Below are 18,234 nucleotides of genomic sequence, written 5' to 3' on the forward strand. Positions count from 1 at the left end.
AAGTACAGAAATTTAAATCATAGCTCTTTTCGTTCCCCATAAAGACTTTCACATCCATCGCCCCCATTAAAATAGAAACTCCTTGAGAGCGGGGCTCATGTTTACTAACTCAACTGGACTGTCATTCATTCAATCAATCGTATTTATTGAGCGCTTACTGTGTGCAGAGCACTGGACTCAGCACTCGGGAAAGGACAGTACAATAAACAGTGACATTTTCCGTCCACAATGAGCTCACAGACTAGAGCGGGGGTCTACTGTGTGCCAGGCACTGTACTGAGCGCTGGGGTGGACACAAGCAAATGAGTAGCAACGTGGCTCAGTGGAAAGAGTCCGGGCTTGGGAGTCAGAGGTCATGGGTTCGTATCCAATCTCTGCCACTTGTCAGCTGTGTGACTGTGGGCAAGTCACTTCACTTCTCTGTGCCTCAGTTACCTCATCTGGAAAATGGGGATTAACTGTGAGCCTCACGTGGGACAACCTGATTCCCCTGTATCTACCCCAGCGCTTAGAACGGTGCTCTGCACATAGTAAGCGCTTAACAAATACCAACATTATTATTATTATCTGGGGCAAGTCACTTCACTTCTCTGGGCCTCAGCGACCTCATCTGTAAACTGGGGATTGAGACAGTGAGCCCCACATGGGACAGGAACTGTGTCCAACCTGATTTGCCTGTATCCACCCCAGAGCTTAGTACAGTGCCTGGGACATAGTAAGCGCTTAACAAATGTCATAATTATTATTTGCCCAAGGTCACACAGCAGACACGTGACAGAGTTAGGATTAGCACCCAGATCCTCCTGACTCTCAAGTCCGTGCTCTCTCTATGGTACCATATCTATGGTATGTAGAAGCAGCATGGCATAGTGGATAGAGCCCGGGCCTGGGAGTCAGAAGGTCATGGGTTCTAATCCTGGCTCCACCATAAGTCTGCTGTGTGATCTTGGGCAAATCACTTCACTTCTCTGGGCCTCAGTGACTTCATCTATAAAATGGGGATTGAGACTGTGAGCCCGACGTGGGACAGGGAGTATGTCTAACTCGATTTGCTTGTAACCACCCCAGTGCTTAGTACAGTGCCTGGCAATGCTTAGTACAGTGCCTGGAACATAGTAAGCGCTTACCAAATACCATCATTAATATTAAAACCCGTGGACCTCGCGGGCAGAGAAAGGTGAACTGCGGCTAGAAGAGGAATTTAGCCGAGGAGACCAAAAACAATCACCTGCCATCTTAGCCAGTTTTCTTGCGCGCGTTTCCCCGATGGAATTATTCTCGTAGAATTTCTGAGTGGCTCTTGAGTGTTCGAAGCTCCTGAACTTCTGTGATTTGGTATAGATGACGAGATCGGATAACTCCATGGCTATTTTAATCTTCCGGATCTAAAATTGAGCGGAACCGATTCAGAACTCGGCATTCATCCTCTGGGAAAGTCTCTCTCTTCCCACTGAGGAAATCGGGATGGTAACCTTTGAGTACGGTTTAAATTATTTATTTATTTAGATTAATGTCTGGCTACCCCTTCGAGATTGGCAGCTTTCTGTGGATGGGGAACATGTCTGCCAACTCTGTTGGACTATACTCTTCCTAATAATAATAATGACAACCACAACAATAATAATAATAATGTTTTTTGTTATGTACTTACTATGTGTCAAGCACTATTCTAAGTCCTTGGGTAGATACAAGCTAAGCAGCTAATAATAATAATAATGTTATTTGTTAAGCGCTTACTATGTGCAGAGCACTGTTCTAAGCGCTGGAGGAGATCCAAAGTCATCACGTTGTCCCACGTGAGGCTCACAGTTAATTCCCATTTTACAGATGAGGTAACAGGCACAGAGAAGTGAAGTGACTTGCCCACAGTCACACGGCTGACAAGTGGCAGAGCCGGGATTCGAACCCATGACCTCTGACTCCCAAGCCCGGGCTCTTTCCACTGAGCCACGCTGCTTGGACACGGTCCCTGTCCCCCATGGGGCTCACAGTCTTAGGTGCCATTTTATGGAAGAGGTAACTGAGGAGCAGTGTTTCCTGGTGGGTAGAGCACAGGCTTGGGAGCCAGAAGGACCTGGGTTCTAATCCTGACTCTGCCACTTGTCTGCTGTGTGACCCTGGGCAAGTCACTTCACTTCTCTGTGCCTCAGTGACCTCATGCATTAAATGGGGATTTAGATTGTGAGCTCCATGTGGGATAGGGACTGTGTCCAACCCGATTTGCTACTATCCATCCCGGTGCTTAGTACAGTGCCTGGAAAATAATAAGCGCTTAACAAATACCGCAATTTTTTTTTTTGAGGCACAGAGAAATTAAATGACTTGCCCAAGGTCCCAGAGCAGACAAGTGCCAGAGGCAGGATTAGAAACCAGGTCCTTCTGACTCCCAGCTCCGTGTTCTACCCACTAAGCCATGACGTTTCCCTAGTGCTTAGAACAATACTCTGCACACAGTAAACACTTGATATCTACTCCAGTGCTGAGTATAGGACTTGGCAAATATAGTAAGCACTCAACAGATACCATAATAATAATAATTGCTATTATTATTATTAAATGAATTCATTTAATAGTATTTATTGAGCACTTATTATGTGCAGAACACTGTACTTAGCACTTGGAATGTACAATTCGGCAACAGAGACAATCCCCGCCCGATGACGGACTCACAGAATACCACTGATCGATTGATTTCGTGGGATTTAGGGAGGTCTAGTGGAAGGAGCCAGGAACTGAAAGTCAGAAACCTGACTTCTAATTGCATTTTGCTTCTGGCCCACTGTGTGATCTTAAACATCTGTTCTCTCTCTTATGTAAACTGTGACTATATCCCACCTGATTAGCTTGTATCTGCCCCAGGGCTTAGTACAGTGCTTGACATATAGTTAGCACTTAACAGTGCCATCATTATTATTCCTTATTACGTTGACTTCTCTGCATCTCAGTGGAATTTGTTAAGCGCTTACTCTGTGCCAGGCACTGTACTAAGTGGATACAAGCTGGAGTAGATACAAGCAAATCAGGTTGGACACGGTCCCCGTCCCACGTGGGGCTCCCAATCTCTATCCCCATTTTATAGATGCGGTAACTGAGGCCCAGAGAAGTGAAGTGATTTGCCCGAGGTCACACAGCAGACCAGTGACAGAGTTAGAATTAGAACCCATGTCCTTTGACTCCCAGGCCGGTGGTCTGGCCACTAGGCGATGTCGCTTCTCATCTGTATAATGGGGATAAAATATCTGCTGGTTTAATCTCTAAGAGCCCCATGTGGCACAGGGTCTGGGTTTGATCAGATGATTTTGGACCGACCCAAGTGTTTAGCACATAGTAAGCATCTATTAACCGCTCTAATTCTCATTGTTTGTAGACCAAGATTGGTTTCATAGATATCAGCCCATCTGATAAAGGAAGCTAAGGGATTGTTAGAGGAATAAGTTTAGTTGTTTTTGATATCCACTCAAGCAGGCGGGCAGTACTTGTACCACTTAATACACTAGTGTAAATAGAGAATATAACAGAGAAGGGAAACGTTTGGAGAGGGTTGCTAGCAGCGTGGCTTAGTGGAAAGAGCCTGGGCTTGGGAATCAGAGGTCATGAGTTCAAATCCCAGCTCTGCCGATTGTCAGCTGTGTGACTTTGGGTAAGTCACTTCACTTCCTCTGTGCCTCAGTTCCCTCATCTTTAAAAGGGGGATTAAGACTGTGAGCCCCACGTGGGGCAACCTGATTACCTTGTATCTCCCCCAGAGCTTAGAACAGTGCCTGGCCCATACTAAGCGATTAATAAATACCATCATCATCATTATTATTATTACTCAAGGAACCATCCTACCCCAACCTGATTAAAATACAATGAAGAGAGGAAGGGGCTTGTTTGTCTTGTTGTTCTCCAGGGGGGTAGCCCCTTCCCAATTAGAGGAATCAATTATCTTGCTGTACCACTCATTAAGGAGAAACTCACCTGAACCAAGTCAATCAGAGAGAGGATTCAGGAGGAATTTGCTTCACCAGCAGGGAGGAAGTGAAAAGGGTCTCTTGTTTTGAAACAGAACTTAAAAGGGGCTGTCGGGGGATGTGATTTCTTGAAAATCTGTCAGTCAGTGGCATTTATTGAATGTATACTGTGTGCAGAGCACTGTATTAAGCGGTAGGGAGAAGACAGTATAAATGTAAGGAGGCGCATTCCTTGCCCACAGTGAGCTTGCCGCCTAGAGAAGACAGGAGGTTTGAGTGTTGGGAGGTGAAGAAAGAGAATAATAATAATTATGGTATTTGTTAAGTGCTTATTATATGCTAAGTACACAGTGAGAGAAGGTGGGTGAGAGAGAAGGGGAAACAATGGGAGAGTGGAGAGAAATCTGAGTAGTTATGACTTGGGATCCAAGGAGCCGTGAGCCCTTTAATTTTTTTTATCGTATTTGTTAAGGATTTATTAGGTGCCTGATACTATTCCTACTAATGATAATTATGGTATTTGTTAAACATTTACTATGTGGGAGGTGCTGTGCTACTACTAATGATGGTATTTGTTAAGCCTTAATATGTGGCAGACCCTGTACTAAGCACTGGGATGAATACAAGCCAAATGGGTTGGACACAGTCCCTGTCCCACGTGGGGCTCACATCTCAATCCCCATTTTACAGATGAGGGAACTGCAGCACTGTGAGCCCATTGTTGGGCAAGGATTGTTTCTCTCTGTAGCCAAATTTTAATAATAATAATGTTGGTATTTGTTAAGCGCTTACTATGTGCCGAGCACTGTTCTAAGCGCCGGGGTAGACACAGGGGAATCAGGTTGTCCCACGTGGGGCTCACAGTCTTAATCCCCATTTTACAGATGAGGGAACTGAGGCACGGAGAAGTGAAGTGACTTGCCCAAGGTCACCCAGCTGACAAGTGGCAGAGCTGGGATTCAAACTCATGACCTCTGACTCCAAAGCCCATGCTCTTTCCACTGAGCCACGCTGCCTCTCTAAATTTACTTTCCAAGCCCTTAGTGCAGTGCTCTGCACACAGTAAGTGCTCAATAAGTATGAATAAATGAATAAAGTGACTTGCCCAAGGTCACTCAAGAGATGAATGGTGGAGTTAGGATTAGAACCCATGATCTTCCGACTCCCAGGCCCGCGCACTATCCACTAGGCCATGTTGTTTCTCATACTAATCGTGGGGTGTGACTGATCCCAATCTGGTGAGGCTAAAGAATTTAGCTCGTTAGCCCAGGAAGAGAGAGATAGGCAGTGTTAACATTTCCCATAGTTTAAGACAAGCAGCGTGGTTCAGTGGAAAGAGCACGGGCTTGGGAGTCAGAGGTCATGGGTTCGAATCCTGGCTCCGCCACTTGTCAGCTGTGTGGCTGTGGGCGAGTCCCTTAACTTCCCTGTGCCTCAGTTACCTCATCTGTAAAATGGGGATTAAGTCTGTGAGCCTCACGTGAGACAACCTGATTATCTACGCCAGTGCATAGAACAGTGCTCTGCACCTAGTAAACACTTAACAAATACCAACATTATTCTTCCCCGGAGCTACCAATTCCAGAGGGCAGAACAACTGATTAGGCCTTCACATTAGAACCACAGTAAGAAAATCGCCTCGGATCTTGTCACGCCATCTTTTTTCCACCTCAAATGTGGTCAACAGAAGGGAAGAAGATGGGGAGGTAGCAAGGTATATATGCGGAGGGGGTCTCGGTAGTAGGTTGGAGCTCCATCAACCGATGTGGCGAGTTGTCACTCCCCAGAGTCGGGGACGCCCGTGTTGAGTCGAGTGACTTATCGGACATCTTCGCTGGAGCTAGGAGAAGCGAGTATACCCCCTTGGGAACTTGACCCCAAGCGATTCATTCATTCGGTAGTATTTATTGAGCACTCACTATATGCAGAGCACTGTACTAAATGCTTGGAATGGACAATTCGGCAACTGATAGAGACAGTCCCTGCCCATTGACGGGCTCACGGTCTAATCGGGGGAGACGGATGGACAAAAAACAAGACAACTCAATCACGATAAATAGAATCGAGGGGATGTACACCTCATTAACGAAATAAATAGGGTAATAAAAATATATACAAATGAGCCCAGTGCTGAGGGGAGGGGAAGAGAGAGGGGCAGGAGCAGAGGGAAAGGGGGAAAAGGGGCTTAGCTGAGGGGAGGTGAAGGGGGAGCAGAGGGAAAAGGGGCAGCTCAGTCTGGGAAGGCTTCTTGGAGGAGGTGAGCTCTCAGTAGGGCTTTGAAGAGGGGAAGAGAGTTAGTTCGGCGGAGGTGAGGAGGGAGGGTATTCCGGGACAGCGGGAGGACGTGGGCCGGGGGTCGAAGGCGGGTTAGGTGAGAACGGGGGACGGTGAGGAGGTGGGCGGCAGAGGGGCGGAGCGTGCGGGGTGGGCGGTAGAGAGAAGGGAGGAGAGGTAGGAGGGGGCCAGGGGATGGAGGCCCTCAAAGCCCAGAGTGAGAAGTTTTTGTTTCGTGCGGAGGTCGATAGGCAACCCCTGGAGGTTTTTAAGGAGGAGAGTGACAGGCCCAGAGCGTTTCTACAGGAAGATGATCCGGGCAGCGGAATGAAGAATAGACTGGAGTGTGGAGAGAAAGGAGGAAGGGTGATCCGAGACAAGGCTGACAGTAATCCAGTCGGGATATTATGAGAGCCTATACCAGTAAGATCGCCGTTTGGCTGGAGAGGAAAGGGCGGATCTTGGCGATATTATAAAGGTGAGACCGGCAGGCGATGGTGACAGCTTGGCTGTGTGGGGTGAACGAGAGATCCGAGTCAAGGATGACACCAAGGTTGCGGGCTTGAGAGATGGGAAGGATGGTCGTACCGTCCACAGTGACAGGAAAGTCAGGAAAAGGACAGGGCTTGGGAGGGAGGATAAGGATAAGTGATTATGAAAGGTAACCCTTGTTGGGGTGGTTGGAAGGGAACCCCAGCTCCTCAGTGAACTCAACTGTAAAATGGGGATTAAGACTGTGAGCCCCATGTGGGGCAGGGACTGTGTCCCACCTGATTACCTTGTATACTTACTTAGTATGCGCCAGGAACTGTACTTAACATTGGCGTGGTTACAAGCAAATCTGGTTGGGCACAGTCCCTGTCCCACAAGGGGCTCACAGTCTCAATTCCCATTTTACAGATGAGGGAAATGAAATGATGTGCCCAAGGTCTCCCAACAGACAAGTGGCTGAGGCAGGATTAGAATCCAGGTCCTTCTGTCTCCCAGGCCTGGGTTCTATCCACTAGATCATGTTCCTTCTTTTATCTATCCCAGCATTTAAAACAGTGCTATTATATTGTACTTTTCTGGCATTTAGTACAGTGCTTTGCACACAGTAAATGCTCAGTAAATACAATTGAATGAATCTTTGGAGCATAGTAAGCGCTTAACAAATACCATAGTTATTATCATTATTAATATTATTATTAAAATAGCCCATTTGGGGGTGGTTTGAAGGTAGCCCCGGGTGACTGTGGAAGGTAGCCTCTTTTGAGTGACTTGGAAAGTTAGCTCAAAGAGACAACTTTATAGTCCTCTAGACTGTGGGCAGGGAATGTGTCTGATTGTTGTACTATACTCTCTTAAGCGCTTAGTACAGTGCTCTGTAATCAGTAAGCACACAGTAAATACTATTGCATGAACCGGTGCCTCCTTCCCTTTTTTTCAGCTGCAAGAAGCTGAGTATCAGCCCGACTAGGGAAGCAGCATGACTTAGTGGAGAGAGCTCGGGCTTGGAAGTCAGAAGACTTGAGTTCTAATCCCGGCTCCACCACTTGTCTACTGTGTGACCTTGGGCAAGCTACTTAACTTCTCTGTGCCTCAGTTACCTCATCTGCAAAATGGGGATTGAGACTGTGAGCCCCACATGGGACAACCTAACTGATAGTCTTGTATCTACCCTAGCACTGAGAACCGTTCTTGGAACTGAGTAAGCGCTTAACAAATACCATCATTATTATTATTATTATTATTATTATTATGTGTGCCCATTGCTAATTAGCCCAGGAATAGCTTTTCTCAGAGAGTTACCTATCGAGGATTCTTTGTGGCCTCACCTTCGTAAGCCTGATTCTATTAACCGTAACCCTCGAGTCTGTGAATCCGTTTCTAACCCTCCGATCCGTGATGTCACGAGTTATCCGGAGGAGGCTGGTTCCGCCCGGTGACATGAATTTGGTGTCAGAAGTGGGATTGGAGGCAACTGGAATGGATTCCCTGCCCCCTTTTCCTGAAGGACCGGGGATGGGACTCTCGTAGTTGGGGCACCAGCTGGGTCAGCTGAAATTGGAGCGACTCCGCTGGCTTGGTGGAAGAGTTCACTGCCTATAGGAAGAAGGGGACGGGGACGACCTTGCTGGCCACGTAATTGTATTCCTCCAGAGTGGAAGCAGTTGGTGGGAGCTAGGCACTTCGCTCCATGGGAGTAACTAAATAAATGTAGTCCTCTCGAAAGCCAAGTTCGTTTGGCCATATGGAATAAATTTTGTATAAACTTCACCTTTCTGACGCCGGTCTCTCACTCTCGCCATGCTGTTTAGACTGTGAGCCCGTTACTGGGCAGGGATTGTCTCTATCTGTTGCTAAATTGTACCTTCCAAGCGCTTAGTACAGTGCTCTACACATAGTAAGGGCTCAATAAATACTATTGAATGGATGACTGATGCTCGAACCCAACCCCGTGTGAAGCTTGACACTGGCGTATCTGTTACCGATTTGTCCATTCCAAGCACTTAGTACAGTGCTCTGCACATAGTAAGCGCTCAATAAATACAGTTGAATGAATGAACTGGCGTAGATAGTAAGAATGATATTAATAATGATGGCATTTAAGTGCTTACTATGTGTCAAGCATTGTTCTAAACACGGGGCTAGATACAAGGTAATTTGATTGGACACAGTCCCGGTCCCACATGGAGCTCACAGTCTCAAACCCCATTTTATAGATGAGGGAACAGGCAATGAAAAGAGAAGTGACTTGCTCAAGGTCACACAGTAGACAAGTGGCAAGTAGACAATGAGAAGCAGTGTGGCTCAGTGGAAAGAGCCCGGGCTTGGGAGTCAGAGGTCATGGGTTCTAATCCCGCTCTGCCACTTGTCATCTGTGTGACTTCGGGCAAGTCATTCAACTCTCTGGGCTTCATTTACCTGATCTGTAAAATGGGGATTAAGAGTGTGAGCCCCACATGGGACAACCGGATTACCTTGTATCCCCCCCAGCGCTTAGAACGGTGATCGGTACATAGTAAGTGTTTAAGAAATGACATTATTATTATTATTTATAATGAATAACAATAATGATAGTTGTTAAGCACTTACTATGTGCCAAGCACTGTGGATGGAAGCAAATCAGGTTGGACACAAACAGCAGAGGTTAAAGAAATGAAAAGCAGTCTGGCCTAGTGAGACACAGAGTGGCACATAGTAAGCCCTTAACAAATGCCATCGTTATTAAGTGGCGCAGCCAGGACAAGAACCCATGACCACCCGATTCCCAGGCCTGGACTCTATCAACTAGGCCACACTACTTCTCCTTTTCTTCCCTGGTCATCAATTACAGCTCTTGGTTCCAGCGTGGCAGAGCAGATGTTCCTACTTTTTTTGATTTTTTCGAATGGTATTTATTAAGCGCTTACTAGGTGCCAAGCACTGTTCTGAGCACTGGTGCTCAGGAGCTTACGGTCTAGAGGAGGAGCTGGATAGTAATAGAAAGAAAGAAATGATAGATATTGACATAAATGGTGTGGGCCTGGGGACGGGTGGGGGATGAATAAAGCGAGCAAATCAGGGTGACGCAGAAGGGAGGGAGAGAAGAGGAAATGAGGGCTTAGTGAGGGAAGGCCTCTTGGAGGAGATAAACCTTCAGAAAGACTTTGAAGTGGTGGGGAGAATGATTGTCTCCGGGATATGATGAGATTATTAGATTCATATTAATGATAATGGCATTTGTTAAGCACTTACTATGTTCCAGGTACTGTGCTAAGTGTTGGGATGGATACTAGCAAATCAGGTTGGATACAGTCCCTGTACCACATGGGCCTCACGGTCTCTACCCCCATTTTACAGACGAGGGAACTGAGGCACAGAGAAGTGAGGTGACTTCCCCAAGGTCACACAGCAAGCAAGTGATAGAGCCTGGATTAGAACCCATGACCTTCTGACTCCCAGGCCCAGGTTCCCTCTACTACGCCAAGCTGGGAGATGGAATCTGAGGGAGAAAGGGGAAGGCCTTTTGGAGGAAGTGTGATTTCAGAAGAGCTTTGAAGAAGGAGAGTGTAGTGATCTGCCCCACGTGAAGGGTGAGTGAATTTTTGGCACGGGGAAAGGAATGAGCAAGAAGTTGGAGACGGAATAATAATGTTGGTATTTGTTAAGCGCTCACTATGTGCCGAGCACTGTTCTAAGCGCTGGGGTAGATACAGGGTAATCAGGTCGTCCCACGTGAGGCTCACGGTCTTAATCCCCATTTTGCAGATGAGGGAACCGAGGCACAGAGAAGTGAAGTGACTTGCCCACAGTCACACAGCCGACAAGTGGCAGAGCCGGGATTCGAACTCATGACCTCTGACTCCCAAGCCCGTGCTCTTTCCACTGAGCCACGCTAGAAAAGTATAAGCTGTAGTGCGTAGGTTAGCCTCACAGGAACAGAGACTGTGTGTTGGGCCGATGTGCGAGAAGGGAGTTGAGAAGGGAAGCTAATTGAGCGCCTTGGTATTTATTTACAGTGATATTTATTAAGGGCTTACTCTGTATTAGGCACTATTTTAAGCACTGGGGTGAATACAAGCAAATCAGATTGGACACAGTCCCTGTCCCTCATGAGGCTCATAGTTTCAATCCCCCTTTTACATTTGAGGAAACTGAGGCACAGAGAAGTGAAGGGATTTAATAATAGTAATTATGGTGTTTGTAAAGCACTTACTATGTGCAAAGCACCGTTCTAAGCGCTGGGGTAGATACAGGGTCATCAGGTCGTCCCACGTGAGGCTCACGGTTAATCCCCATTTTACAGATGAGGGAACTGAGAGCGCTTACTATGTGCAGAGCACTGTCCTAAGCGCTGGGGAGGAGACATGATGATCAGGTTGTCCCACGTGGGACTCACAGTCTTGATCCCCATTTTCCAGATGAGGGAACTGAGGCACAGAGAAGTGAAGTGACTTGCCCAAAGTCACACAGCTGACAAGCTGCTGAACCTGGAATTTGAACCTATGACCTTTGGCTCCTTAGCCCACGCTCTTTCCACTGAGCCATGTTGCTTCCCAAGGTCGCACAGCAGACAAGTGGTGGAGTCAGGATTAGAACCCATGACCTTCTGACTCCCGGGCCCGTGCTCTATCCGCTACGCACAGTAGTCTCCCAAGTGCTTAGTACAGTGCTCTGCGAGCAGTAAGAGCTCAAAAAATTCATTCATTCAATTCAGTCATATTTATTGAGCCCTTCCTTTGTGCAGAACACTGTACTAAGCGCTTGGGAGAGGACAATATAACAATAAACGGACACGTTTCCTGCCCACAAGCTTACAGTCTAGAGTGGGGGAGACAGACATTAATACTTTAATAATTAACTATTAATAATAGGGGAAGCAGTGTGGCTCAGTGGAAAGAGCCTGGGCTTTGGAGTCAGAGGTCATGGGTTCGACTCCCGGCTCCGCCACCTGTCAGCTGTGGGACTGTGGGCGAGTCACTTGACTTCTCTGAGCCTCATCTGTAAAATGGGGATTAACTGTGAGCCTCACGTGGGATGACCTGATGACCCTGTATCTACCCCAGCGCTTAGAACGGTGCTCTGCACATAGTAAGCGCTCTCAGTCCCCTCATCTGTAAAATGGGGATTAACTGTGAGCCTCACGTGGGACGACCTGACCCCTGTATCTACCCCAGCGCTTAGAACACTGCTCTGCACATAGTAAGCGCTTAACAAATACCAACATTATTAATACAAATAAGTAAAATTACAGGTATTTACAAAAGCGCCGTGGGACTGGGACGGGGGAGGACAAAGAGAGCAAATCATTGTGGGATTTGAGGAGGGAGGGCGTTCCGGGCGAGAGGCAGGAAATTGGTGAGTGAAATCAAATAGAATAAATAAAAGCTTAGGACGGGAGAGAGTTGCTCACCTTGTCTCCTTTGGTGGAGGAGAACTTCCTCCTTCCCCAGATTTTCCGGTCTTCTGTTAACTTCTTGGACGCTCTGTCCCTCAGCAAGGTTTGGCTCTCCTTCTTCTCCGCCGCCGCCTCCTCCTCCTCCTCCTCTCCGTCCTCCTCGTCGTCCTCCACTTCCTCGCACTCCCCGACCTGCCCGTGCCTGTCGGTGCCTCTCCTCAGCACCGTCTCCCGCAACGTGCCGATCTTCTTGTTCTTCACCAGGATTTTGAACTTCAAGGCCTGCGGGGCCGAAGCGGGAGAACTAGGGTCTGGGCTTCCCGCTCCCGTCGCCCGAAGGCCTCCTCCTCCACCTCCCCCAGGCCCTTTCGCCTCAAGGGCCCCCCGCTCCGTCCTCACAGTAGCCCCGGGAGAGGGGACGCTTGGCCAGGGTGGAAACCGAGGCCCGGAGAAGTGAAGCGACTGGCACGGGGTCACTCAGCAGGCTGGGTCTCCTGCCTCCCAGGCCCGCGCTCTTTCATTCGCTCATTCGATCGAATTTACCGAGGGCTTAGCGGGTTCAGAGCACTGTACTAAGCGCTCGGAAAGTACAGTTCGGCACCAGAGAGAGACAATCCCTGCCCACAGCGGACTCACAGTCTAGAAGGGCGGGGGACGGACATCAAAACAAGTAAACGGGCATCAATAGCATCGATATAAATTAATGAAATTCTAGGTATATACACATCTCTTGCCACTATTCGTTCATTCATTCAAGAGTATTTATTGAGCACTTACTGTGTGCAGAGCACTGGACTAAGCGCTCGGAAAGTACAATTCGGCACCAGAGAGAGACAATCCCTGCCCACAGCAGGCTCACAGTCTAGAAGGGCGGGGGACGGACATCAAAACAAGTAAACGGGCATCAATAGCATCGATAAAAATTGATAATAATAATGTTGGTGTTTGTTAAGCGCTTACTATGTGCAGAGCACTGTTCTAAGCGCTGGGGTAGACACAGGGGAATCAGGTTGTCCCACGTGGGGCTCACAGTCTTCATCCTCATTTTCCAGATGAGGTAACTGAGGCACAGAGAAGTGAAGTGACTCGCCCCCCAGTCACCCAGCTGACAGGTGGCAGAGCTGGGATTCGAACTCATGACCTCTGACTCCAAAACCCAGGCTCTTTCCACTGAGCCACGCTGCTCTACGTATACACGCATCTCTTGCCACCATTCATTCATTAATAGTATTTATTGAGCACTTACTATGTGCGGAACACTGTACTAAGCGCTTGGAATGTACAATTCGGCACAGATAGAGACAATCCCTGCCCAATGACGGCTCACTAGGCCACACTGCCCCATTATAAAGGAAGTATGGAGGGGTGGGACGGGAGGGGGTCAAAGGGGCAGTCAATTGTATTTATTGAGCCGTTACTGTGTGCAGAGCACTGTACTAAGCGTTTGGGGGAGTTCACTGTAACAGACACAGTCCCTGCCCACAGTGAGCGTAGTCTAGATGGGAGGAATATAAATAAATAAAATGACAGATATGGACAAAAGTAGGGTGGGATGAATAAAGGGGCCGAATCAAGATGGTGCAGAAGGGAGTGGGAGAAAAGGCAAAGAGAGCTGAGAGAAGCAGGGTGGCTCAGTGGAAAGAGCCGGGCTTGGGGGTCAGAAGTCATGGGTTCTAATCCCGGCTCCGCCGCTTGTCAGCTGTGTGACTTTGGGCAAGTCACTTCACTTCCCTGGGCCTCAGTTCCCTCATCTGGAAAATGGGGTTGAAGACTGTGAGCCCCACGTGGGACAACCTGACCACCTTGTCTCCTCCCCAGTGCTTAGAACAGTGCTTCGCATGTAATAAGCGCTTAACAAATGTCGTTATTAGTATTAGAAGCCATCTTGAAGGATGGAGCAGCGTGGCTTAGTGGCAAGAGTCTGGGCTTGAGCATCAGAGGTGGTGGGTTCTGATCCCCGCTCTGGCCGCTTGTCAGCTGGGTGACTTGGGCCAAGTCACTTCACTGGGCCTCAGTTACCTCATCTGTAAAACGGGGATTAAGACTGTGAACCCCATATGGGACAACCTGATAACCTTGTATCTACCCCAGTGCTTAGAACAGTGATTGGTATTCATTCATTCAATAGTATTTACTGAGCGTTTACTCTGTGCAGAGCACTGGACTAAGCGCTTGGAATGTACAAATCGGTAACAGAGACGGTCCCTGCCCTTTGACGGGCGCACAGTCTACCTGGGGGAGATGGACAGCGTTTAAGAAATGACATTATTATTATTAATTATTAATAACAATAATAATGATAGTTGTTAAGCACTTACTATGTGCCGAGCACTGTACTAAACACTGGTGGACAGAAGCAAATCAGGTTGGATACAAGCAGCAGAGGTTAAAAAAAAATGAAAAGCAGTCTGGTCTGGAGAGAAGCAGAGTGGCCTCATGGGCAATAGCCTGGACCTGGGAATCAGAGAACCTGAGTTCTAACTGCAGCTCCACCACTTGTCTGCCGTGGGACCTTGGACAAGTCACTTCACTTCTCTGGGCCTCAGGTCCCACATCTGGAAAATGGGGATTAAGATTGGCGCTCTTTCTGGGACAGGGACTGTGCAACCTGATTAGCTCGTATCTACCCCAGGGCTTAGTACGGCGTCTGGCACATAGTAAGGGCTTAACAAATACCATAAAAAAAAAGAACACTTGTCTGGGAGTCAGAGGACCTGGGTTCTAATCCCAGTTCGGCCACTCGCCAGCTGTGGGACCTTGGGCAAATCACTTCACTTCTCTGTGCCTCAGTTCTCTCATGTGTAAAACGGGGATTAAGACTGTGAGCTCCATGGGGGACAGGGACTGCGTCCAACCTGATTAATTTGTGTCTTACCCCAGTGCTTAGTACAGTGCCTGGCACACAGTAAAAGCCTAAAAAATTCTGTTGGATCATACGCTCCCAAGTATTTTCATTCATTCATTCATTCAATCTTATTTATTGAGCGCTTACTGTGTGCAAAGAACTGTACTAAGCGCTTGGGAGAATACAATACAGCAATAAAGCAAGAAAATCCCTGCCCACGACGAGCTTACGCTCTCGAGACTGTACAGTACTAGTACTTTCCCCAGCACTTAGCACAGTGCTCTGCACACCGTAAGTGTTTAATAAATATGAAAGAACGAATAGTTCGATACCTGGCACACAGTAAGCGCTGAACCAATTCTGTTATATCGTACTCTCCGAAGTTCATTCATTCAGTCGTATTTATTGAACGCTTATTCATTCATTCAATCGTATTTATTCTCTTTATTCTTCTACTGTCCTTTCCCAAACGCGTAGTACAGCGTGGCTTAGTGGAAAGAGCCCGGGCTTGGGAGTCAGAGGTCATGGGTTCAAATCCCAGCTCCGCTACTGATCGGCTGTGTGACTTTGGGCAAGTCACTTGATTTCTCTGTGCCTCAGTGACCTCATCTATAAGATGGGGTTTAAGACTGTGAGTCCCACATGGGACAACCTGATGACCTTGTATCTACCCCATCGTTTAGAACAGTGCTTGGCACGTAGAAAGCGCTTAAATGCCATCATTATTATTATCACAGTGCTCTGCATGCAATAAGCGCTCAATAAACAGACACATCCCTTTGTACAGGACATGCCACCTAGCTAAACAAATACCACAAAAAAGAGAGCGCTCAGTCAATGCCATTGCGTGGCTCAGTGGAAAGGGCACGGGCTTGGGAGCCAGAGGTCACGGGTTCGAATCCCGGCTCTGCCACTTGTCAGCTGTGTGACCGTGGGCGAGTCGCTTCACTTCTCTGGGTCTCAGTTCCCTCAACTGTAAAATGGGGATGAAGACTGTGAGCCCCACGTGGGACAACCTGCTCACCTTGTATCTTCCCCAGCGCTTAGAACAGTGCTTTGCACATAGTAAGCGCTTAAAAAATGCCATCGTTGTTATCATTAGTATTACCATTGACTGATTGAGATACTATTATTAAAAAAAAAAGAAATGGATGGAAGTGCCCGGCTTGGAAAGGTGGGTGACTTATGGTTGTCTCCCACCCCCGCCCCCGGGGTTACCTCCGGGGAGGGCAGTTCATCGGGAAAGTCACAGAGGGTCTCCGACAGCAGTTTCTCTCCCAGGATGCTTTCGAGGTCGTCCGCCATGACCTCCTGCTGCTTCGGCGAGCAGTGGTTCTCCAGGGAAAGAACCACTGGGTATTCTGAGGCCTGCGGATAAAGGTCACCATCAGAACAAAAATACAACCTTGATTAGACTGTAAGCTCGCTATGGGCAGGGAACGGGTCATGGGTTCTAATCCTGGCTCCGCCACCCGCCTGCAGAGTGACCTTGGGCAAGTCACTCCTTGGTGCCTTAGGTTCATCTTTGAAATGGGAGCTGAGACCTACCTCCTCCTATGTAGATTGCGAGCCCCATGTGGGACAGGGACTGTGTCCAAGTTGACTTTCTTGTGTCCGCCACAGAGCTTAATAGTGTTGGTATTTGTTAAGCGCTTACTATGTGCAGAGCACTGTTCTAAGCGCTGGGGGAGATACGGGGTCATCAGGTTGTCCAACGTGAGGCTCACGGTCTTAATCCCCATTTTACAGGTGAGGGAACTGAGGCACAGAGAACTTAAGTGACTTGCCCACAGTCACACTGCTGCAGGTGGGGGAGGCGGGATTCGAACCCATGACCTCTGACTCCCAAGCCCGTACTCTTTCCACCGAGCCACGCTGTGTGTGGTGGCTAGTAAGTGCCAGACAAGTACAGTAATTATAATTATGAATAGGAGCATCTTTTTAACACGGATTCAGAGTCGAGACATGACAATGAATGGGGAGGCATCGGGTTTAGTGAACAGGACGTGGAAGTCCTGGGAGTCAGCAGCGTGGCTCGGTGGAAAGAGCCCGGGCTTGGGAGTCGGAGGTCATGGGTTCGAATCCCTGCTCTGCCACTTGTCAGCTTTGTGACTGTGGGCAAGTCACTTCACCTCTCTGTGCCTCATTTACCTCATCTATAAAATGGGGATCAGCTGTGAGCCTCACGTACGCTGTATCTACCCCAGCGCTTAGAACAGTGCTCTGCACATAGTAAGGCTTAACAAATACCAACATTATTAACATTATCATTAATTTCCGGCACTGTCACTGACCGGTTTTGTGATTTTGGGGAAGTCTCTTGACCTCTCTGGGCCTCCGTTTCCTCACCTATAAAATAAGAATAATACACACCCTCTTTCCCTCGGACGAGGAGCCTCAGGTGGGACATGGACTGTGTCTGATCTGATTATTTTGTGTCAACCCATTCTGTAATTTCCTTGAATGTCTGTCTCCCACCCCAGACTGTAATAGCCTTATGGTCAGGGAGCGTAAAACCAAAAAATTATAGCATTTGTTAAGCGCTTACTATGTGCCTAAACAGTTCTAAGTGCTGAGGTACATGTAAGTTAAGCAGGTTGGACACAGTTCCTGCCCCAGTTGGGGCCCACTGCCTTCATCCCCATTTTACTGATGAGGCAACTGAGGCCCAGAGAAATGAAGTGACTTGCCCAAGGTCACAAAGCAGACTTGTGGCGGGGCAGGAATAAGAACCCAGGTACTTCTGACTCCCAGACCCCTGCTCTAATAATAATAATAATTATGGTATTTGCTAAGCGCTTACTATGTGCAAAGCACTATCCTAAGCGCTGGAGGGGATACAAGGTAACCAGGTTGTCCCACGTGGGGCTCACAGTCTTAATCCCCATTCTACAGATGAGGTCACTGAGGCACAGAGAAGTGAAGTGACTTGCCCAAAGTCACACAGCTGATAAAGTGGCAGGGCCGGGATTGGAACCCATGACCTCTGACTCCCAAGCCCGGGCTCTTTCTGCTAAGCCACGCACTATCCACTAAGCTATCCTGCTTCCTCTTTTGTACTCTCCCAAGTGCTTAGTACAGTACTCTGCCCATAGTAAGCACTTAATAAATATCACTGATTAATTAATTGATTGATTGGCCCAAGGTGAGGAGGTCACGATAGTTAATGTTGGTATTTGTTAAGCACTTACTAGGTGCTGAGCACTGTTCTAAGCACTGGGGTAGATACAGGGTCATCAGGTTGTCCCACGTGGGGCTCACACACTTACTGACATGAAGTAAGAGCTTAACAAATACCA

At 47.9% G+C, this 18,234-nt stretch overlaps 1 protein-coding gene across 2 annotated transcripts in view; it reads right to left on the reverse strand.

Annotated features, from left to right (window-relative positions):
* The window catches only part of PLCZ1 (phospholipase C zeta 1), an 88,476-nt gene that overhangs the window by 36,542 nt on the left and 33,700 nt on the right, over nt 1–18,234 (reverse strand). For both annotated transcript variants that reach the window (XM_029048663.2, XM_029048671.2), the window contains 3 exons: nt 16,154–16,303; nt 12,106–12,372; nt 1,229–1,385 (listed from right to left, as the gene is read on the reverse strand). In XM_029048663.2, coding sequence (XP_028904496.1) covers nt 1,229–1,385; nt 12,106–12,372; nt 16,154–16,303 — 574 coding nt within the window. The remainder of the gene's footprint in view (nt 1–1,228; nt 1,386–12,105; nt 12,373–16,153; nt 16,304–18,234) is intronic.

The sequence above is a fragment of the Ornithorhynchus anatinus genome, chromosome 2 (assembly GCF_004115215.2).
Source record: "Ornithorhynchus anatinus isolate Pmale09 chromosome 2, mOrnAna1.pri.v4, whole genome shotgun sequence".
Classification (NCBI taxonomy): domain Eukaryota; kingdom Metazoa; phylum Chordata; class Mammalia; order Monotremata; family Ornithorhynchidae; genus Ornithorhynchus; species Ornithorhynchus anatinus.